The sequence below is a fragment of the Rhinolophus sinicus genome, linkage group LG05 (genome assembly GCF_036562045.2).
Source record: "Rhinolophus sinicus isolate RSC01 linkage group LG05, ASM3656204v1, whole genome shotgun sequence".
NCBI lineage: Eukaryota > Metazoa > Chordata > Mammalia > Chiroptera > Rhinolophidae > Rhinolophus > Rhinolophus sinicus.
In genome coordinates, this window is record NC_133755.1 from 769,698 (window position 1) to 792,405 (window position 22,708).

The 22,708-nt window shown below is 50.2% G+C and overlaps 1 protein-coding gene across 28 annotated transcripts in view; it reads right to left on the reverse strand.

The window, feature by feature from the left end:
- Positions 1-22,708, reverse strand: part of MYT1L (myelin transcription factor 1 like) — a 363,194-nt gene that overhangs the window by 76,821 nt on the left and 263,665 nt on the right. For 19 of the 28 annotated variants that reach the window (XM_074331624.1, XM_019752014.2, XM_019752015.2 and 16 more), the window contains 4 exons: positions 11,815-12,792; positions 7,359-7,493; positions 2,741-2,831; positions 1,228-1,335 (listed from right to left, as the gene is read on the reverse strand). In XM_074331624.1, coding sequence (XP_074187725.1) covers positions 1,228-1,335; positions 2,741-2,831; positions 7,359-7,493; positions 11,815-12,792 — 1,312 coding nt within the window. The remainder of the gene's footprint in view (positions 1-1,227; positions 1,336-2,740; positions 2,832-7,358; positions 7,494-11,814; positions 12,793-22,708) is intronic. The other 9 variants (XM_074331629.1, XM_074331628.1, XM_074331634.1 and 6 more) reach the window with 1 other exon arrangement.

Sequence of the window (22,708 nt, forward strand, 5' to 3'; positions counted from 1 at the left end):
TTGCATGTGTTGTGGTGTGTGTTGCATGTGTTGTGGTGTGTGTTGCATGTGTTGTGGTGTGTGTTGCATGTGTTGTGGTGTGTGTTGCATGTGTTGTGGTGTGTGTTGCATGTGTTGTGGTGTGTGTTGCATGTGTTGTGGTGTGTTGCATGTGTTGTGGTGTGTGTTGCATGTGTTGTGGTGTGTGTTGCATGTGTTGTGGTGTGTGTTGCATGTGTTGGGGTGTGTGTTGCATGTGTTGTGGTGTGTGTTGCATGTGTTGTGGTGTGTTGCATGTGTTGTGGTGTGTGTTGCATGTGTTGTGGTGTGTGTGTGTACTTATTTCTCCTCCGTAACAGTAAACGCTGGCCTCACCCCACTGGGCCCGCAGCTGGAACCCCATCCCAACAGTGGGAGCACCTCCCCACCGTGGACCTTGCGTAGCCATCAGGATCCCAGTGATGATTCTTTACAGATGTGGATGCGTGTCCCCGGGGGGTGTGAACGAACAGGGCAGAATACAATGATGAGCACACTTCCCACACGACAAGGGCTCGAAGGGAACATGCAGAAACAGAAGGTGACCGAGGGCTGTGCGAGTGGGTCTCTGTCCCGTCTCCTCTCCCAGCCATCATCCTTTTCTAAACATAAAACCAGTGGGCGGGACCAGCTGATGCCTGGGTTCTTTCCTGGTTTAACATTCAGTGGCTGACTTCCAGGTTGTTGGGAAGTCATCTCACCTCTCTGCACTCGGTTTTGCTTGTCAAGTGGGGATGATGGCCTGACCGCCCGCCCCTCGGGTACCACCGGGTAGAGCAGCAGCCCCCGCCTTCACACAGGCAGCTTCGTGCTCCGCCCGGTGCTGCCCCCCTTGGGCGTTTTCAAGCACCAACACCAGCCTGCGGGTCGGCGTCATGGCCTCACCTCCAACTTCACAAACTGACTTTGGGCATCTCATTAATTTTCAGAGCTTCTCTGTAGCATTCACAGAATCATGAAATATCAGGGTCAGAAGGAAAACCAGTAACAATTCCGTCTGCTTCTTTCACTAACAACTTATAATCAGTCCACGAGACCAGGGACGTGAAGCCACCTCCTGCCCTCACAGGGCCACACGGGGTCTGGCTCCCAGCACAGGGATCTCCACGTGCACCCGCCACCAGCACCGTCCTTGTCACTAAGCATGACCATCCACCTCATGCAGAGCCCCCTGGGCATGTGGGGCTGCTGGTGGATGGGACTAGGTACCTGAGCACGCGGTCGGAGGCCTGGCTCGATTTGGACGCGTCACAGCTCTGGTGCTTTTCTTGGGCCTTCGCCAGCTTCTCCGCAGCGGCAATAGGGCATCCGGACAGGCTGCAGTGACAGAAGGGGCTTAACTGTCTCCTCGCGCGGCCTCGTCACCACCTCCCCTCCCTCAGCCAGCATGGGAAGACCCTGAAGCAGAGGTTGGGGGTCATTTCCCAAGCGGGTCCCGGGCTTTCCTGATGGAAGGAACAGGGAGAGGGAGAAGCCATGTCTGCAGCTGGCAGTTTCCTCTTGGTCTCCAGCAGCCATGCCTGATGGCTATGCCAGGGGAACAGTACACTGGACCTTTCCAATGACAGCTAGCCAAGCTCTGCGACAGTCAAGAGAATGTGAACTAGTTAAAATCTTAGACACAGTTCCACTGTGGGATGTTCGCCATTTCTGGAGATGAGGGACTAACTGCTTGGAAGGCTGGTTCTAAGATGCCCAAGAGGGGCAGCTCTCTGGCGGGCACCCGAACACATGGCTCTGAGCTGGTCCTGCGAGCACAACTGACCACAGCGCCTGGCTTGTCCTTCCCCAGGAAGATAAGCAGGAGGGGAAGAAAGCAGGACAACCTGGAGGTCTGCTGCAGAACGCTTTTCCGAGCTGAGTGTTTATGGAAGAGACCCTGGGTCTGAGCTGATTCCTCCCGGAGTCCCAGTGTCTGCTGTTTGTGTGACCACATCTGTCTGCACAGGACAGGCCCACATGGTTACTCAGGGGCTGTGATTGGTTTCAGTGTGAATTTAACACAAGGAACCAGATTGACCAGTCAGACAAGCAGACATTAAAGTCACACCTGGCAGTCTGCTCTACTCAGATGTCATTTCACACGAGCTTGTGGAGCTGGGACGACAGGCTGTAAGACAGACTGTAACAACCACTTTCGGCTCCCGAGAAAAAACACCTGACTACTATAAGGAAAGGTCAGAATGAGGAAGAGACAGTCGAAAGTTGTCCTGAGCAAAAGCGTACTGTGACGTGGAGGATGGCCCGGGAGAGGTCTAGCCCCTGCGCTCTCAGTCACTCGCCCCCTGACACACTGCTGGACATCTGCTGGTACTCGGTGACACCCACACTGAGAAGCCAGGTCTCAGCAGGGTTTTGGGGGCGCGGCCCGGTTACGTCACACTCCGCATAGTCTTCCTGCGTTCTAAGTTCTGCCCCCCTCATGTGTGCCACCCTGCTGCTCCCCCTGGTGAACCCTGGAGGGGAATGCAGCCCCCACTGCATTCCTTCACATCGCCCCAAATGGTCACGGTTCCATCTTAGGCGTTATACCAAGGATGGCACCTTCCAGGGGACTGTTACCCCATCAGGACATGGTGGGCGACACAACTGAAAACATCCCAGGTGTTAAGAAGGGACGTAAGCACCTGGCTGTCCCGTGTGCCTCACGACCGCACGCTCCGTCTGAGTGCATGCGCTGGGGCCTCTGTGTGCGGGCAGGACGCCGGGGCGCGGTGCTTACCTTCTGTGCGAGTTCCGGTTGCTGTTCACGTGCCCTCGCCCTGTGCAGCCTGGAGTAGGACACTTGAGAACATTTTCATGCATGGCAAGAACTTGACAAGGAGAGGCAGAGAAAACAGCCCAGCGTCAAAACACGGAAGCGGCCCAGATACGAGAATATGCAGTCATTTTAACAGGCTGGGCTAGTTCACAACACAGTCCTACAGACATCCGTGGTGGGTGTGGTCAGGGAACACGTGTGGGAAGAAAAGCGGTGTATCAACCTTACTCTATGGGCATGCAAAGCAGGGTGCACTGTGTGTGGGGGCCTGGAGGCAGGGGTGAGGACCAAATTGCTCCTGATGGGACAGGACCAGTGGCCTCCTGGTACACCTCTCATTCTTAAGCACCGATGGTACCATGTAAAGCACGCAGACTGGAAGATTCTGATGCATGCCGACACTTCAGAAGCACAGTGCTAAGGGGCGTGATGGCCATGGCTGAATAGTGCACCCCAAACCTTACTGCTACATGAAATGAATGAAATAATGACTTTCCATCCAGGATTAGGTACTTCATTCTTCTCCAAATGCAGTGAGCTAGAATGGTAAGTGGGCTGCAGGTCAGCTGTGAAATCAGGATGTGGGGGACACGCTCGTGGTCACACAGTGTAAGGAACCACCGGCCTGCTCAGGACAGCGTTCAAACTGACCCGCAGTGGCCGTGGGCTGGGCATTTGCACAACCCCTCTTTCTGGGTCCTCTGCTCTGGGTCGTGGGGGAGGCTAGTGGGCATGACACATGTGGTGGACAGTTACAGGATTGGCTAGGGCCCCGGCGCAGCTGCGACAAGCTCCCTGTGGCAGGAGTCTTTGTGGCTCTCCCTGCGAGTGAAGTGAATGCAGGTGAGCCTGGACACCCCCCAGAACAGTCTGTCCACATGAGCTGCACACTCGGGTTTTCTGGTCTGTCCCGAGATGTGCATGCTGTTCCACACACGTGGTCATCACCCAAGTCCCCATCTCACCCTGCCCTCCTGCTCAGTTCCTTAGAATCAGAGTCCATTCTGGTTTTGTCCTTCTGGATCTCATCACCCAATAGGAAACAGTGATCAAACAATGAGAGCCAACTCTTGGCTCATTTTGTTAGGACCCATGGAGTGGGGTTCTAGGATGTCTTCTTTCTGGGGGATTCTTGACACAGCTGCCTGTCTCTCTGTTCCCATCTCAGAGCATCTCAGGGGAGGTAGGGCCCCTCCCTCCCAAAGTACTCTCTTCGCCTGCACCCTCACCTGTCCTCTTCCCTTTCCTTCAGGGTCTTGACTTACCTACGTCATTCATTCCTACCATCTTGTTATACCACCACATAAACCCCTCCCATGACACAGCTTCTCTTTCAAATTAATATACAGCTTTCCTTTTGTGCTAAACTTTTCAAATATAAAATGTTCCCTGGACGTAGTAGCAGATCCCTTTCACGCTTGTCCATGGGACAGATCCGGTCAGAGTGACTGGACCTCTGTCTGCTGCTCCGTGGACACATGGCCTCCTAGCCGTCGTCAGCCGGGGTCCTCCCTGTGACGGGATCTACTTGCCACCCCTGGTTGTCTGCCTCTGTCCCCACAGCCCCAAGCGTGGTCCCAAAGTCCTGTGACCATGTGCTCCTAGTGCCCACCTCACGTCTCACTTTTCTCCTTGCTATCGATGGCAGGCTTTTGCTCTGTAAGCCTGACGCCCCCTGGCCTTTCCCTGCACTGCTTGTCTTAGATGGTCTTGGATTTGTCTGGACCTCAGGCATCCCCCTCACACGTGGGCCCCTCACAGAAACACTGCATCCGGGTTCCCTGTCTCCTTCTGACTGCTCCCTGCCTGCCTTTCTGCCTCTGCGTCACCTTCGTCTCCTTTACGTGCAAACCTCCATTTATGGCTGCTCTTCTTTCTTGCTTTAGACCTCCTCTCCAGGCCACTTCACTCTCAGTTGCTACTAGGACAGCTCGGAGAGCAGACCCCGAGAGCCGCCCGCAACCTGGCCTTCTCCAGGCCTCCTCACAAAAGCCTGCTGGGCACATCACACAAACTTGCGATTTAAGTGGGAAAAATCAAGTCATGATGTCCCGTCAGATGTGGCACTGTCTCAATTCCCTACACCTATTCTTGGCGTTACCATCGGACCATTTCCCGAGGAAGAGTCCTTGGCTGCAATCCAATCTACGTCTCCTTCTGACCTAAAAGGGTCTTCAGGTTCTGCCAACCTGTCCGGGAAATGTTTCTTGAACTTGGCCCAGCCGTCCCACCCCTGCTGCACTGTCTCCCTCATGCCCTCATCGCCTGCACGGACCATCACGGTAACTCTCACACAGACCCAGCTAAAGCATGACCTCCAAGCGGCCTGCGGGTCCCTGGGGTGCCCTCAGGTGCCGTCCCAGGTGTGTGCCACAGCACAATGCTGAGCCTCTGGCATGCAGTGCTCACGTCTGTCTCGTGTGTGTGCCCCCTCTCTGCCAGGCGGGCACTCTTGGAGGATAGAGTGGGTGTCACTCAACACTGTGTCCTCCGTTTCTGACAGTGTGTTGCCACCTGGGTACAGACTACTTCACCGAATTCCCCTGGAGTGTAGCTGTTCTACGTTTTTATAGCATCATAAGGCATTACACACGAGTAAAGCTTTGCAAGTGCTGTTCTGCGGTGCCCTGGAAGGCAGCTACTGTAGGACCGGTTTCAGACCTGACTCCCATCTCACACGGGCGAAGGTGTCGGGCCCGTGGTCTGTGTGAGCTCGTTCAATATGTGACCTGTCAGAAGAGTCCCTGTTTCTACTACATTTAGACTTTTCCTGTGAAAACATGGAGCCAGGAGGATTTTTCAGCCATGAAAAGGAAATGATACAGTAGTACCTCGGTTTTCGAACATAATCCGTTCCGAAAGACCATTTGAGTTCTGAGACGTTCGAAAACAGCCGACAGCGAGGCCTCAGGATCTCACACTCAGCGGAAGCCGCGTGACATGTTCGACTTCCGAGGAGCGTTCGAAAACCGAAGCCTTTACTTCTGGGTTTATGGCGTTTGTAAACCGAAATGTTCGTCAAGGGAGACGTTGGAAAACCGAGGTACTACTGTATTCTGTTTTGAAGGCACACGTGTATGCCTTAAAGAAAAATTGCACAAAGAGTCTCTTTCTTCTCAAAATGTTAGTGTGGGGTCCTAATGCCTCATTTGTAGAGGGAAACAGTACAGCAAGCATGTCGGATCCAGGTCTCGGGACACAGACAGGGTTTGGACTGAGGCAGGTATGGACTCAGGTGATCGCTTGGCTAGCTACCTGGGCACGTTTGTATCTGCTCATGTGTGTCTGGAGACACTGAGTGTCTGGTCCCTGGAAGGACAAGGGTGACGGAGCCTGTGCGTCATTTTCCTCACCTGACAGACCGGCCAACACTACCCTGCAGGCTGCCTGGGGAGAAACGCGTGTTTTCTGGGAGCGACCTGAGTGGCTGGCATGAGCGTATGCTCGGGAAATGGAAGTGGCTGGCATTAGACCACGCTGCCACCTGCTCAAGTGACACATGGGACAGAGGCCTTGTGGCCACAACTCCTCCAGATGGCTCACAAGACAGTCACAGGAAAGGTGGGTTTCCTGTTTTCAGGTCCATGAAAACATGGGCCCATGTAGCTTTTAAAAATATTTCACTGGCCAACATCCCACTAAGCCTGTTCTCTGAGCCTCAGCTTCTGCTCTGAACTTCCCTTGGTCCCAACAGAGTTGCCTCTCAAGTGTCCCAAAGTTGGCCATTTTAATAGGGCAACCCTCAAAAGTCCCTCTGTGCAGTCAACTGGTCACCTCCTCACAGCCCAAGCCAAGGGTTCCATTTCCCCACGAGAAACTGTGTCTCAGATGACGAGGAAATTCCTAATGCACCTTGGAGCCGAGATCAGGTTCTTAAACTCATATCGTCATTTCTGAAAATGTGCCTTTTTCCTGAGCAGTCAACTCTAATTGTATTTAAATAGTTGGCATACTTTTTGTGCTGAGAGAAAAATAAACAAAAAAGGTGTCCATATTATAGTTCTAAAAGAAATTGAGTTGTTTTCGCAAATTTATGGCATATTCTCAGAACCTAACTGATTAAAACAAACGTGTAGGATCAAAATCCACCCCCCTCCAACCTCCTCATTTAAGATTTTATTATGTAGAAATGTTGGGACAACTGTGACACGAAACAGACTTTTTAAGTAAAATGCAGTTAAATACGAATGTAGTATGGATTCACATATGTGCAGAGGTCCAGCTAACTGGGCAAAAGAACTCCCGAAGGGCTGTTCTCAGGGGTTCACAGCAGTTCAGTGGGAAGGGATGTTCCATACAGACTGTCGACATTCAGTCCTACCATGAGCGAGTCAGGGAGGAACACGGACGCGAGCCCAGGCCGCCTGCCGGGGGCAGGTGTGGAAGGTTACTTGACGGCGAGCTGCGTCCTAGGCCCGGTGTAGGCACAATGACACCAAGAAAACACCGCACGCTGGGGGTGGTCTAGAGCCCACCAGCCTCCATGGGCTGCTGACCTAGGACGCATGGGCTCGACAGAGGCAAGGGCTGGCAGGGACGGCTGCAGGCATGAGTGCAGGGGTCGGCGGAACACACTTACTTTCTGGAGGGACCCTATCTTTGTGCGGACATCCAGACAGGCTGCGATGATGCGGGTACAGCCCAGTTACGTGGCCAGTTCCATCGCACCCTGGGGTCGGACACTTGCTCTCTTTCTTTTCTGCTCTCGAGGGATCTAAAAGCGACAACAGGTGTCAAGAGAATGAATTCTTTACCCATTGAAGACAAATGTGATTATTTCACAAGCTGAAGAGACCTTGATAAATAAAGAAATAAAGCGGGTGCTACAGAGACAGGCTGTGACATCAGGCTTTTGCGTAGGTCTTTGATTTGGGGCGATTATTTTTTACCTTAAACAGTATAATCATAAATTATAAAATATTTTACTTTCTATGCTAAAGAAAAAAGAAAGACCATCCCTACCTGAACTCTCGATAATTGTTTTCCTATGTGTTACGTGATGGGTTCAGAGACATCACCGTCAGTGGTGAGGAGACCGTGACCTTCTCAGAGAGCAAAACCAGGCTTGGTCACTCAGCAGAGGCCGTGGGAAACCCAACCAGGATTCTGATGCCACTCAAACCCTCTTCAGTGGAATTCCTTCCTTACTGAGTAGACATTGTAGGTGCAGATTTATTGGTTGAGATGCATTTTCTCGCGACACTATTTGGTAGCCTGTCAATTCCGGGATTTTCTGAAAATGAGCTGAACTCTCAGAAGGCACTGCAGGCGGACGATCAGAGTGAGGAAACCCTGCCCGACAGGGGTGTGTGCAACCACAGCTGTGGCAGAAGCTGCCGGGGCAGCCGCTTGGGTTTCCTGGCCTGCACTGAGGGCTAGCGGCAGGCTGCCATGAGCTGTGCGCATGCACAGAGTCCCAGGGGCTCTGCAGCACCGGGAGGGCAGACAGGCCGTGGCACTGCTGAGAAACTACGTCTATGCCCAGGCTTGCCCACAGTTTAGAACGTGCAGGAAGTAACTCCAGAGAAAGTGCTAAGATAAAAAGCTTAGAGCAAGTCGTCCCGTCAGTGTACAGACACGGTTCTGGGCTCTGGAAACCCAGTTGAGCAGATTGCCGGCAGGGAGTGACTGCTCTCTGTATCCTGGTCCAGGGCATGCTATGGGTGAGACTCTCTAGGGGCTGACTGTCTTTATATTAATATCTTATTAATCAAGTTAATCATGACTCTGAGAAAACAGATGCTTTACTTGTGGTTTAGGGTGCATTTCCCATCAAGAGAAAAGCTTGGTTGAAAATCTGCACCTAACGGACTTTTCCTTGTTATCCACGTGACCAGAAACACACAAAGGACTCCCAGGAATATCTAAACACTTTTGTGTTTACAGAGAACCCCCTTTTCTTTCTAAGCTAGCGTTTATTCTACGACGTACTGTGTCTCTTTCAGGTTCTGCAATCTGTTACACCAGCGCTGCTGTTGGGGAAACAGCACGACACGACCGTCCGCTACTTCCTGCCACTGCTTGTCGGCAACAGTCCCCGGCACAAACGTGGGGGACAAAGTGTGTTGTTGTCATCTCCGTTTCCAGATACCCTACTGGGGCATCTCTTACACCAAAAGCCTAGCATTCACTGCCTTGCAAGTCATTTCCCAATCGTATCATCATACTTTAATTCACGTGAGTAGAAAACAGTAAATGCACACTAACCGTTTCAAAGGAAAACAGTGATTATTTAAGATCATACCCTAGAGATATAATTTAGAACTATAAACTAGACAGAAATGACTTTTAAAGGATAGAAATGTAAATTGTAAGCCGTTCATCATTAACTGACTCTTTCTCATCAGGACACTTACAGTTTCCTAACAGATCGTATTATTCACAGATTTCAAAAGTGTTCTGGAGCTGAGTACAGGTTTGTGTGAGACAGTGTGGCGGGACTGTCTCGGGTTCTGGAAGCGTTAGGGTATAATCTCCTCTCGATGCGTGAGTCCTGGCGGGCGGGGCCGTTCGCCTTCACCTCCCCTCGCTCGCTTATTCTGGAAATCCCAATTCATCTTGAAAGCAAATGTTGGAGCAAACACATAACAACCAAGCAAGCAAACAGACCAACAGTTCAACTGAAAACCTGGCAAACAATGTCCAGAAAAACAACTGTGCGCTGCTTGATTTGCTTGCCCCCCTCACTCCCTTTGGAGTAGATGCTGGAGAAGAAGGAACACAGAGGGGTTTCGTGAGGAACCGCTTTCATTTTAGCTCAAGATTTCGGAACGGTTCCTCATGTATAATTCAAATAATTTTTAGAAGAATGTATAAACGAGAATTGGCACAAGTGTTCTCTTCATTGTCAATAGAATAAGAGAGGAGCTGAACACAGAGATGGCGACAGGCTATGTGGTTGTAGGAACTGTCCACTGGCCGTGCTGGTAAGAGATCACACACTTTTGTAATAGGAAGGGCATTGCTCTGTTCGCGCCCCCTGGGTGTCCGTGCTTGGCTCTGTTTGTTTGGTTCTGAACATAACTACAGGCATCTTCAAAGGAAACTTGGGGACACTGATAAGACGGAAATGAACTGTGATCAAAAGAAGATCTGGAAAACTGGGGAGAGGCAGAAATCAATGCTTTCCAGCTCATTTGGAAAGTCCAAATCTCCAACCATTCCCCCATTTCAGGGACAAAGCATATCTCACTGTTTACTGTCTGTTCCCACCTCTTCCCCATTTATTTAGGGGAAACGAGCGGTTTGAATTCCATTTCTTGTAAAACAAAACAAAACAAAATAAAACAAAACAACGGTAACAAAACAAAATGAGCTGAAGTCTACAGCAAGCTTCGGGATTAAAGGAACCACAGAAACCAAACAAGCAAAGCCAAATGTGCCTCACGTTTCCTGGGACACCGCTGCATTTATCAGCGCAAAACTCCACCACGACACCACTTTCCAGAACTTGACAGCAGAAGCCTAATGCGTGTGTGTCCAGCTGAGCAAACCCACGAGAAAGGACACTTGCTTTCTCAAAATGCTCAGATACGATTCTCAAGTATCCAGCTGAAATTTTCTGAGAGGCGCGACCCCCTAGAGTTAAAACATACTCTATGTCTCGTAGTCAGTACAACACCCAAAGCAGCCTTGCTCCCCTGAGCTGGACCCCCTGCCTTTGGGCAGCAACCTGCGTCACGAGCCGCCCCTCGCCAGGGCCTGCTCTCACCTGCGTTACCGAAACGACGTCAGTGCGAACCCAGTGGGCTCTGGTAAGGTTTGTGTCCAAGTGGGGTTTGGTTCTAGTGAAGCCCAACTTGCCCTGGGGTCATGTGCACACATTGAGAGGAGAATACACACCTATGTCACAGCAGAAAAGTCGTTCTGGTCGTCTGAAGTTCACACAGAAACTGATTTTCAAACCACCTTCCTGAACCTCGGTATCAGATCCACAGGGAGGAAACTCAGTATTTATAAGCAATAGAATCAAACATAAAACAGGATCTTTTTTGGTACTTAAGTGGAAGATATTAAGGAATCACCAGTTTTGCCCTTGAAATGGCTTCTTCCTTAGTTCTCTAAGAGTCTCGTAACTGAAATACCCACAGGGCCAAGGTTCTACGTGAGGGTCAGACAGACGTTGTCTCGTGCTGCCAGTGGACACGGCTGCTCTAGCAAACAAGAGTCTCGTCGTTCAGGCTGGAACCACATACATACATGTGAGCACAGCGACTATACAGGCACGTGCTTCAATACGGAGCTACCTACATGCGAATGTGTGCGCACACACTGCATGAAAGGAAACCTCGTCACAACTACCGTATTGGGTGGTTTTCAGGGTCTTATAATAAAATAAGCACCGTAACTGTTTCCGCAATGAATGGGATGGAATCAGTGACGGGGAATGACTATGGTGAAAAAATCGCTATTGATCTCAGCTGAGGACACACCACGCTTTGCGTAGCAAAAGGCTCCCGTTACTTCTTACTGTCTTAACGATAATTAATGTGCACACACTGCCCTTGTCTCATGTCATCGGTCATTCTGTTACTGTTCAATTTCTATCAGGGATGCTTTCTATGGAGGAGGTTTTATCAATAACTGTCATTTGATGAGAATTTTATAAATCCTGATGCCACCTACCCATCCAATTTACAAAATGTGAGCCTCATCCCTGGTTGACTGTTATACAAACCCTTGCCACTCCGCATAGATTGTGGGTCATTTCTAAGAACACAGGCTCACCCTCACGTTTTCTATCACATGCTGTGTTTGTGCCCTAACCCTTCTTTCCAAGACATGCGGTTTTCCCTGAAATACCACATGATTCATCTGCCCTGGCAGAGACGTGGAGCTGCTGTGTGTACTTCTCATTCAAACTGCATTTGCTCTGCAGAAACATAATCCCGAAATGTCATTCTGGAATCAACTCTAAGAACTATGCCTGAGAGATGTAATTTCATGTGTGGGTGCTATAACCCTAGACTATCACTGACACGTTTTGCTCTAGCTCATGTTTTCATCAGGCAACTTACGTTAGGTAGAAATATTACCTTTACCATAGTATGGCTTTTTGACATGGCTGTCACTGGATTTCGGCTTCCTATCCTCCCCGGGAAGCTGCCGTGGAGACTGCTCCTCATATGACCTCATGTTGTCCCGCCGGCCAGCTTCCATTGCCATTTTGTCCCTCATGGCCTTTGCCCTTTCCGTCTCCAAAGCAATGGCCTTCTCCAGGAGGGTCAAGTTCCCCTTGGTCATGTCAAACACTTCCTCAGACCTGTCCGAGTTCACAGAGGTGGTGTCATCATCGCGTTCATGGTATCCGTCCTCCTTCGCACAGCTGGAGAAAGTTCTCGGTCTGGGACTCAGCTGCTCCTCGAGCCTCATCAGGTTCATCATGTCGGAGTAGCTCCTGTCCGGCGTTCTTCCCGAGAAGTCGTCCTCTTGCCGGACGTGCTGGCGGAGGCTCACGTTGGGCTGCTGGCCCCGGTCCTGCGGGTTGGTCTCGCTCAGCTTCCTGGCCAGGTCGAAGCACTGGTTGCGCAGGCACTCCAGGCTGCTCAGGCACACCTCCTCGTCGCTCTCCTCCACCATCTTGTCCACGAGCCCGTTGTTCACGGGCTTCCCCAGCATGACGTAATTCATGTTCCTGTTGTCTTGCTGTGACAGGGTGTCGGCGTAGCTCCTGTCACTCATGTTTTCCGCCAGCACCACACCGTGTCCTTGTGCTAACAACTTGAGGGAGTCCACCGTTTCTCTAACGACATCGCTGTCTAAGTCCAGACTCAGCTCGCCTTTCCGACCCAGGTTCTCGTTCTTGTCACTGTCGTCCTCCAGACTATTGGACGTATTGCTGTTCATCTCCGACTCAGTCCGGGCCCGGTACGCCGCGTCCTCGGCGATCTTGCCGAGATTCAGCAAGGACTTGGCCACCAGCTCATCGTAATTATCATACTCATCATTATTATTGTCATCCTTTTCTGCGTCTTGCATTATTCGACTATTGTGACAATTCATTTGATGGTCTTCTGCAAAGAAAATAAAAAAAAAAGGACAAGAAAGGAAAGAAAAGAAAAAAATGGCTAGAACGTGAAGTTCAGTTGCAAGAGCATGGACAGCAAGTCAACTGCAAGGCAAACCCTGGTCATCGGACCACAGACAACTTCATCCCACTTGCAGCTCCGTTCACAGTGTTGACGTAAAGAAAACACATTGTGCTAAGAACACCCCCAGGAGGCCATTTAAAATACTTGCTATACAGTTTTAATTTCCTTAATGACTCGTCAAATAAATCAGCATACATGGTAAATGTAATTTAAAAATATTAATTTTTCATTATTTCTAAATTTTGAAAATGACTTATTTTCTTTATTGGCTTCAAGATTTACAGCCCAACCAGATGCATAACAGTTACAGCCATCATATTACTAGACTTTGTAAGAGTTTATGAACTTTACTTGTTTACTGTTAAACAGATGCTCGCAGCAATTGCTTTCAGACTGTTAGTTCTCACAGTGGTGCTCGGGCCACGCAGGACACGGCCTCAGGTCCTCGAGGGGCCACACAGAGACACCACCTACAGTGTACGCTCAGTACCAGAAGCATTTGGGGTGAATGGGGAGTCGTTTTGACTTGGATGCCTCGGAGAACATTTGTCAGGAAGCACAGGAAGCAGCAGGAAAGTCCAAGTGCGAGTTCAGAGACCAACTCTGACCGGCTGTCATGCCCATGAGCATGTCAACAGGTTTGAGAAGGTGGGAGGGCTAAGTTCACAGCGACCAAACGCCTATAAAAAACAGGGTTCAGAGGAGAGGGTGCAATTGGGTCACATACAATACAGCACTGAATTGGACACACAGCGCTGTCACGTTCATCCACCTCACGGCCTCAGGACACTTCTGGTGAGCTGGCAGAAATAATGTGTGAAGAACTGTCACACCCAATCTCAGACAAGTATCTAGGAAATTTGCTTAAAAAAGACCATGTTAAAAATCACACAAAAGCCCTGCGTTTCATCTGAACTGCATCCTGCTTAACACTCCAGGGATATTTGGGACACACCGCTCTCTTCACCCCCGCTGCATCACGGCTCCCACGAACACTGACAGGCAGAGAAAATAACCAACGCATTCTCATTTGTATCCCCCCAACCCTTAGGCTGGATTTGATTAACTGCAGGCCACTGTCACATCTGTTCTTTGTTTCTATGACTAAAAACCAGAGTAAGAAGGGTTCTGAAAGTTTACTGATGAGCGGAAGAAATGAGGGATGTCGACTAGTAGACACCAGCTGTTGACAAGGGCTGGGACGGGGCCCCCAGCACTTTCCTGATGGATCTCATACTGTCCCCTCAGAAAGGGCTGTTGCTGGTGGAACAGACTGATGCTTCCACACATCAATAACAGAAAACAACATCCTTGCCAGCCCACACACCGAACGGATACTTTTAAAAAAATCTAACAATTCTCTAAACTTTAGCAAATTTGTATATATTAGTCATAGAGATTACTAATTGTCTGAAACAAAAATGGTGTCTCTTCTGAATAATTCCTATGAATGCTTTCCTTAGTATGAGGATATGCGTTGTCCCAAAGAGTAGCGAGAGGAAGGAGACCCAAGCGGTGAGTGCAATTGGAATGCTGTGGACACAAGCACCTAATGTGCACGCCACACGTGTGGCTGGCCCAGGGCTCTGGCTGCTAAGAAGTGAAGGCAACCCTGCTTGAGTAAATTTTTGAAAACATGCAAGTTATATTCTCCTCTAAATTTATACACTTTGATTCTTGTGTTCATGGGCTATGACCCGAGAAGTGGCCTCAGGATAATCGGCTTATGTTACCTCCACAGAGTGAGTGGTGATTTTGTACCTATGGGGAACCGGCCATGAGATGAATGCACAGCGAGGGTGTGAAAGTGAGGACACACGTGATATCCTACAGCATTTTGGAAGTTGAGTCAGAGAAGAAACCAGAGTCAGGTAAGATTTACAGTTTTATGATGTTCTCTTAATGCTGTCTTGTGAAACGCATCTTACCACCCTGGAGAACTCGGAAAGGAGGAAACCAGTGGAAACATGTCATCTCCTCACTGGACACGAGAGCCCCACACTCAGGAGCCCTCCCTCCGATGGACCTCAGTATGAACACGATTGTAGTTACTTCTCACTTTCTACATCGCAGGGAGCTCCAGCTCCTTTGTCCCCAACAGGCAAGTCTGTGCTGTTATTTCGGGGCCTCCCAACAGCCTCCCGACAGCAAGCTTATCTCACCTTGTTGATAACCGGAAACCCATTCATCTCCCCCTCCACTGACACGTTACCCCTCCCCTCAGAGAGCCGAAAACACACACAGCTTCGCTTCTTCACACAGCCACACAGATGGAAGCTGTGAACAAGCTGAGAATGGGTGTCCTCGCCACCTGAACCCTGGGGTGGGGTGGGGAGCACATGCTGCCTCCAGTGCCCCTTCCAGCTCTGGGCTCTGACAGTGGGGATGGCGGAGACAGCAGGGCATCTGCAGGTTGCATGTGGGGTCAGAACAGAATGAAAACGGAAGAAGTGACCCGGCCTGGTCCAGGTCACTTGTTCGCTGGTTGCGTTGTGTGATACAGTGACCAAGGCCTGGCTCCTCGCAGAGAGCTGTCACCAGGACCCTGGGATGAGCCGTGATTTTTCAGCTTAAACCATGAGCGCATAGGGGACCTCAGGGCAGAGTAACAAGTCTGCCCCTGTAGGCCACCCTGGGGTCCCCATAAGGGCCCTCTATTCTCTGGTACCCACTGGCGTCTCATTTGCTCAACAGACACAGACCTGGGACTTCTTCTACTCTGCCCCATCTGCTCTCGTTCAAAGCACAGGCATTTCTCTACCATAACCAGTCCTCTGACCCCAAAGCTGCAAGGGCGACTCTTCTAGTCAATCAGTGCTGTCAGCTCCACACAATTTCATCCACCGGCCAACACTGGTGGATATGGCCTGAGGGGTGGGGCTCGGACACATACCACACCCCCCACTGGGGGCCACGAGCGTGGTGAAGGGCTGTAGAGATGAATAATAAAACACTCTCTTAAATGTTGTTTCAAGTGAATTACTGATAAATGGCATATGATTTCCTTATTGATGTAGCCGAGCCCATTAATTCTGGAAGCTAGAATTAAAGAATTTAATTCTTGATTAGACTATAGGCACAGGCTTTTACCAAATGTTTCAGTTGCTTTGGTTGTCACATGGCTTCTGGTCAAAGGTTAAGAAAGTCGGCCTGCAGAGCACGTCCCAGGAGAAATGCTTACGCTGAGAGAACAGGAAAACACAGCGAGCGAAGCACAAGGTGGCAGTGGCCTAAACTGGGTGCTTGTCAGATGTCTAGCTCCTGCTTTCTGCTTTAGAGGTGAGGTCCCTGATGCACGATTCTGAGATATCGGCAGAATCCTGGTTCTCCATTCCAGCACCTCTTGTTCCCGCGACATAATTTTGTGTCTCTGCGTCAAGCAGAGGGAGGTAACTTCAAGGTCTTGAGCAGAATTTCTGAGTTTGTTCGGCAGAAGGAGGGAATGTCTTCAGGGTAGCTGCGACCAGCTGCTGATGCCCAGGAGTCTGATGTGACAGAGCGTCATCTGTGACCAAGGGAACACAGACTTCTCTCAGGTCCCTGGAGCTCCCCGCCCCTACTCCCCAGCTGCCTAAAAAATCCCTACTGTTGCTTTTTGGGGAGACGGATGTGAGCACTCTTGCCCCCCGTCCTCTCGCTTTGGCCACATCCAACAAACTGCCATCTGTCCCCAAGCACCGGTGTCTCAGTGCTTTGGCTGACTAGTGCATCGGGCTCACGAATCTGAATTTTGGGAGATGATTCTGCAACACTGACTGTGAAACAATATTTAGAATTAGTTGGGATTTTTTTTTTTTTTTAATTAAGGAAAGTAGAAATACTGCATATCAGGAGTAATCGCCCCGCATTGTATAAATGCAGCCGTGAGGACCTGTGGCTGATACGTTCTGACTTGGCAGGTATGTCGCTGTGTGGAGGTGGACGGTGCCTTTTCTCTGAACCTGAGGAGGAAGGCTCGGCCAGCCTCTGGGGTCCTGATCTCGCCGTTCTCAGAGAGGATGGAGGACAGGGGAGCTGAGCTGCACTGAGGCCCCTCCCACACTGGCCTCACACCCTTGTCACCTGTGTGTGCTGTGAAGTGGAGGGCAGCAGAGGGCACCTATGTGTAGGTGGGACAGCCAGACGGACACTTGGGGAGATGACTGGTATTGTACAGGGTGGCCCCCCCAGATCTGTCTCCAGAGCAATTTCCTCCACCTTCAAGGTCACCACGTTCCCGTGGGCCTTCACTCCGGGTCTTTCTAATAGTGTCACTTTGTTCTGATTGGTACATGATTTGGGTGAATTACGTGCCACCGCCCAGAGTATATTTCCAGCCCCTTTTGCTGAACCGCGTGTTGCTTCCCATTTATTTCTGGGCTTCCGTCCCGTTTGTATGCAGTTGGCCATGGGCCAGCTCTCTGGCTTCCAGGATCAGGTGGTTCCGCCCTCTGTCACCGCCGCCCAGGGCGGCTGTCCTCACAAATCACTGCACTCGCAACCAGGCAGGTTGTTCGTGTCACCCCTGCTGTCTGCAGGCCAGTCATGTCCCTCTAAATGTTTACTGACTGGCACCTGTCCCTGCCTAATGCCCTCCCTACGACTGAAAGGCAGCGTGTGGGCCAGACGTGTGTGGCACGCCCACGGACACCCACTGTCTGGTCACAGTAACCCCAGATGTGCACAGAGGACGCAGGGCGGGAAGACCTGGCACTGCCCACTGAGCTGAGCCAACATCTCTCTTGACAAGAGACTGAGGTATGGAGAACAATGCCACCTACGAGCCCAGGCACAGGTAATCTCAGCAGCCTTTTATTCACTTGGGCAAACACTGGCTTTTCTAGATACCTTCCTCAAACTCCAAAATGCAAACACTTTGGAGAGGGTGGCATATGATCACTGCTTATCATATCACAAATCCGTAACTGTCACAATGTCACTGGGCCGGTTCTGAGGGGACTTGAAAAAATAAGGTATTTGTATCCCCACCCAGAGAACAAGCCAACAGACGGAGATAGACTGAAACATGCCAACCAGTTGCCCTCCTCCCCCCACCTGTCTCTCTCTCTCTCTCTCTCTCTCTCTCTCACACACACACACACACACACACACACACACAGCTCAGAGGGTTTCCAAATGAACCGACCACCGTGAACATCCCCCACCCGGCAGAGCAAAGCTACCCCTGTCCCTGTCCTTGCTGTAAATCAGGGAGAAGAAACGAATCTGTGAAAATTTGGGGCCTTCTGACTCCCAGGGCACTTTGGAGTAAACGTGGCTGCTCCAGTGTCTGGTGGAAGGAAACCAGAGAGACACCGGGGTCTGTCACTTGCATTCTCGTTGGCTGATTTCACCCCCATCGGGCAGGAAGGAGTCTCACCTGCTTCTGAACACCCTTCAGAACAGCACAACAGTTTTCCCGGGTAACCTAACATCTACCAGTCTTCAGTATCAGGAAACTTTTGTTCCAGGTGCAGCTCACACCTTTAAAGCTTCCACCGCAGTGTGTGATGTCTAGCTCTGCCCTTTGGAAAGAACCCAACTCACACTCTTCAGGTACACACTTCTCTTCCATACTATGCTGTGTTTCTTTGGGGTGAAGTGTGAAGCCCCGTTAGTGCTCATGTCCCCATGGAGCCCAGTGCACTTCTGGGTACAGAGGACATACATCCCGTTTTTGAAATGAGCTGTCACCATGCTCTGACTCCTTCAAATTAATGCAGCCTTAGATATACGTGATATATTTGCGATGCACAGCCACGGCCTTGGGCTCAGAAGCATAAAGGAGCTCGAGCAAACGCACGGAACAGTGAGACTGCGCAGGAGCCCCCCAGCCACAGCGGCTGCGTCATCCTTCTGAGCTGCTCCCCTCTCTCGTGCACTGGTCTACGGCACAACTTCTTCAAGCTTCGAAACAAGACGGGAGGGTGAATGAGGGAAGGATTACCATCCTACAGCTTGGAAGTCACACCGAGGTCCCATGAGAGTCGGTGACTTGCCCAGGACGCGCGGCCCAGCCGGCGCTAGAGGGCACCTTACCATGGCCTTGATTCCCACCTTTGATAAACTAGCATTTGGAATAAAAATTAACAAGACAATGTAGATAAGCTGGTAGTTCCTTCAAGTGGACCTTAACAACAAACTAGATGTATTCTCTCCCATCTTTTATTTCTCATTGGTACATAAAGATTTTCCCCGGCATTTTATGCACGCTGCTGGCATCGTAAATGTACATGACATTCTTTCTCAGCAAGCTTTCTACTTTGTATTGAAGTGTCTGACAATTCACGAAATATAAGATATAATTATATTTTATAGTTATGCAAAATTAATTTGCATGAAGGAAGTTTTATTTTTACCACAGACTGATACCTAGAAATGTCAAATTCTGCATTTACTCAATTAGAAGTGACAGGGCCGTACACCTCTACATCATCTGCTCACTGAACTTCCTAAAACGATGCCTTCGTGGATGTAAGGAGAGATGGTAAAACCCCCACTGTGTCCACGCTGCTCTCAAGCTGACACCTTGCATACTAATCGTCTTTGTTTCTCTGGGGGTCTCAGAACTCACTGCATTTTCTGCTGACTGCAGTAGAAAACGGGTTGGCTAATTCTGGTTTTCACAGTCTGCCTTCATTTCAGTTCACTTCCCTGGTCAGGGACATATCCCTGACAACCTACGAGGATAACTGGCTAATCAATACGAGAACGCCGCCCTAAGGGGAGTTTGGGGAACTCAGAGGCCACAAACCACACCCTCAGCACCTCTGCTCTGTTGTCGTCTTATGAAAATTCAAGGCCATCCATTGAAAATTGTCATGATGTTTTGATAACTTGGGTCCTAGTGCAGCACCCTTTTGGAAACAAAAAAATGTCCTGGAATCTTGGCAATTTTTAGCAAGGTTCTTGTTTCTGTGGGGAAGAATTTACACAGGGTGGATTTTGCCTTGGATTCGTTTCCAAGGAAGTTCAGGGCCGTGACTGAGGAAAGGGCATGCTGGAAGGAAGCTCGGCTCGCGTTCAGGGCGGGTTATGGCGAGGGCGTGAGGATGTGAATGTTCCGGCACCGATGAAAGCGGCACAGCGTGTCGCCCTCGGGAGGTGACGGGAGGAGTCGCAGGACACCAGGGTGACAAGCGGCCCGTGGGTGCCGTGGTGCATTCCATTCTGCCTCCAGTCGGTTGGCTCTGCCTCGCCCAGAGTGCGCACGTCCTACAGTCCACAAGGTTCTCAACACAATTGTGCACATTTTCCCTCAAACCACCCACCTCCTGAGATGTGAACTTCTGTGAATGCTCCACACATCCTTGGCTGATACATCAGGGGACCAAGGTGCTGAAGGCAGCCTGCAAGCCTTCAGGAAGGAGGCCTCTGCGCTTTGCCTGATCTAAGCCCAAGGCCAACTGCGCTGCCCTTCAGGTCAACTGCCTGACAGCCCAGAGATCGCTGGGGCAGCAGGAGAGGACTGAGGTATTCACAAGTGCATTTCAGGAACAGACGCGCTAAGACACAGCTGTGTGCTCAGGGCGGAGTGAACACACAAGTTCCCTCCAGCCCTGTCACGGGCACGTGCGATATGTGCTCAGGAAGCTACACATATGCACTGACACACACACACACACATACACACACGTGTGCGTGATTCAAAGATGTTTTCTGTTTAGTGGGCCAAGTGTGAAAATAAACCATAACTGACCAGTATTAACCAACCATTTCGTCTATACTTCTCAAATCACAAAAATCCAAAAAGATATTTACTGTACCATGTTTAAAGGCTGCTGCCAGAAAAATCTGTGAGCCCTGAACAATAATTTTCTTACTGCTAAGATAACAAGGGAACGTTTATTTAATAAATGCAGACTTAGACCATTATAATGCATTTTGAAAATAAAAATTTTCATGCAAAAGACAAGCCTGTGATAGCTCAACTGGGTAATAAATATAATTTTGATTCATTAAATATGAACTTGATGTAGGCTGAAATGAATTACTGAGATATTCTTCCCTGTTGCTCAAAAAACCAGAAAGTGATGAAAAAAAAGAACACTTTTATGAGCTCTGTGTTAAGAAAAACCATCAACAGAGTTTGACCATACATCTCCCACCTACTGAAAATACTCGGATTTTTCTGAGCCTCAGTTTCTAACGAGTCAAACAAGAGTAAAACAGTTCGCGCCCCTGCCTGTATTACATCCTCACTGTCAAGCTCACTTCTAAACCCACTGGAAATGGTCATTCTTAACAATATTTTGGTTCATATGTAGCTGCAATGCTGGAGGATCCTTGGAATTAAAACAAATATCTAATTCCCACCTTCTAAATAATGGTCCTTCTACTAGGTTGGTGCAAAAGCAATTGCGGTTTGAAAGGTTAAAAATAACTGCAAAAACCGCAATTACTTTTGCACCAACCTAATATAATCCGTGGGTTCCTACTGTAAGAATCTGGTGGTTTGTATACATGTGTTTCGTTGAAAACAAATCACTCAATAAACTCCACATCTCAGTTTATAACTGAGGTGAGAAAGGCTGCCCTGGCTGACTGGATAATGGCAGCCTACTAGCGGAAACACTCAGACTTTGTTGCCTCATAAGGCTGATGGCAGCTTCAGTTGCATCCACGTGGCTCCCTCATGCCACCCTGGCTCCTTCAGGTTGGGGGACTGTCCGCTCCTTGTGGACGGGCAATGGGGGCCAGGCTCTCCAACGGCCCGGGATGGTGTCCTCTCCTACTTGTCACTACTTGGCCTCCCTGTTGTTGACGTGACGCTGCTGTCTGTGTGTCTGTCTGCTACGAAAAAGGCACAGCCCACCTGGGAGGGAACCTGCAGGCGCCCATGAGTGCAAACCCAGGAACATGAAAGACTGACTTTGAGACGGTGACCAGAAGTCTGGCCATTGACACAAGAAGGTAAAACCAGCAGCTTTTCAGAGCTGTGCGATTTTTGCCGAATGCAAAGCGAGGACACGGCACACGGGGAGCAGGTCCTGGGCCGCACCGCGGCGCTCCTGTGAAGGGGGTGCCGACAGTGACGGTGGCCCTGACTCAGCAGCGCTGAAGGCCAATGCGTCCGGTGAGTGAGGCGAGGAAAACAGGGGACTGGGTACATATGTCTTTCAAAGCCCGATTTTACTAAATTCGACACAGCTGAGTAGGATCATGTGAAATGAGTGCTGCATCAACAAAGCTACATAGTCCCCCTGGTCTAGAATCTTCCTGAAGATTCTGAGCCTGGGGATTTATGAGCTGCCTGGAACATCATCCACCTGAGGGATTTCCATGTGGTACTGGCTGCAGGGGGTCCTGCAGCACCTTTCTGTGAGGCTCCTCCAAGGGACACCCCCCACGACAGAAGCTCGGTGACCCAGTCTCCAGGAGTCAGGCTCTGGCATGACTTCGCCTTGGGGGGCACTTTCATTGGACTGAGAAATCAAGCAAGACGTGGGCGCCTCCCGCAGAGACCACAGTGGAGGGTGCTCCTTGGGCCAGGGCCGTGTGATCTAAGTGGCTCCCTGATTTACGGTCCAATGGAAGGGTGTCTGTCTGAAAGGGCATCCGTCCACATCTCTCCAAGGACACTGGGTGACCTGATGGGCTTGTCTTATGACAGCAGCAGCCTGTCGCCTAAGCAATCGCCTAACCTGTCACCATGGCTGAACCCTTCTTAGTAGTTCCAGGCGATTCCTTTAAAGTTTATGTAACAGATGATTCTAGAAGGTGCTTAGCTGGAGTTCAGGATGCTGAGTCTGAATTCTGAAACCAGGAACCCAGTGATTGATTATCTGCCTCTTAATGGGCATTTGCTTCAGGAGCCCCCTTCCTAATGTGCTCAGGCTCAGAGCCCACCTTGTGAGCA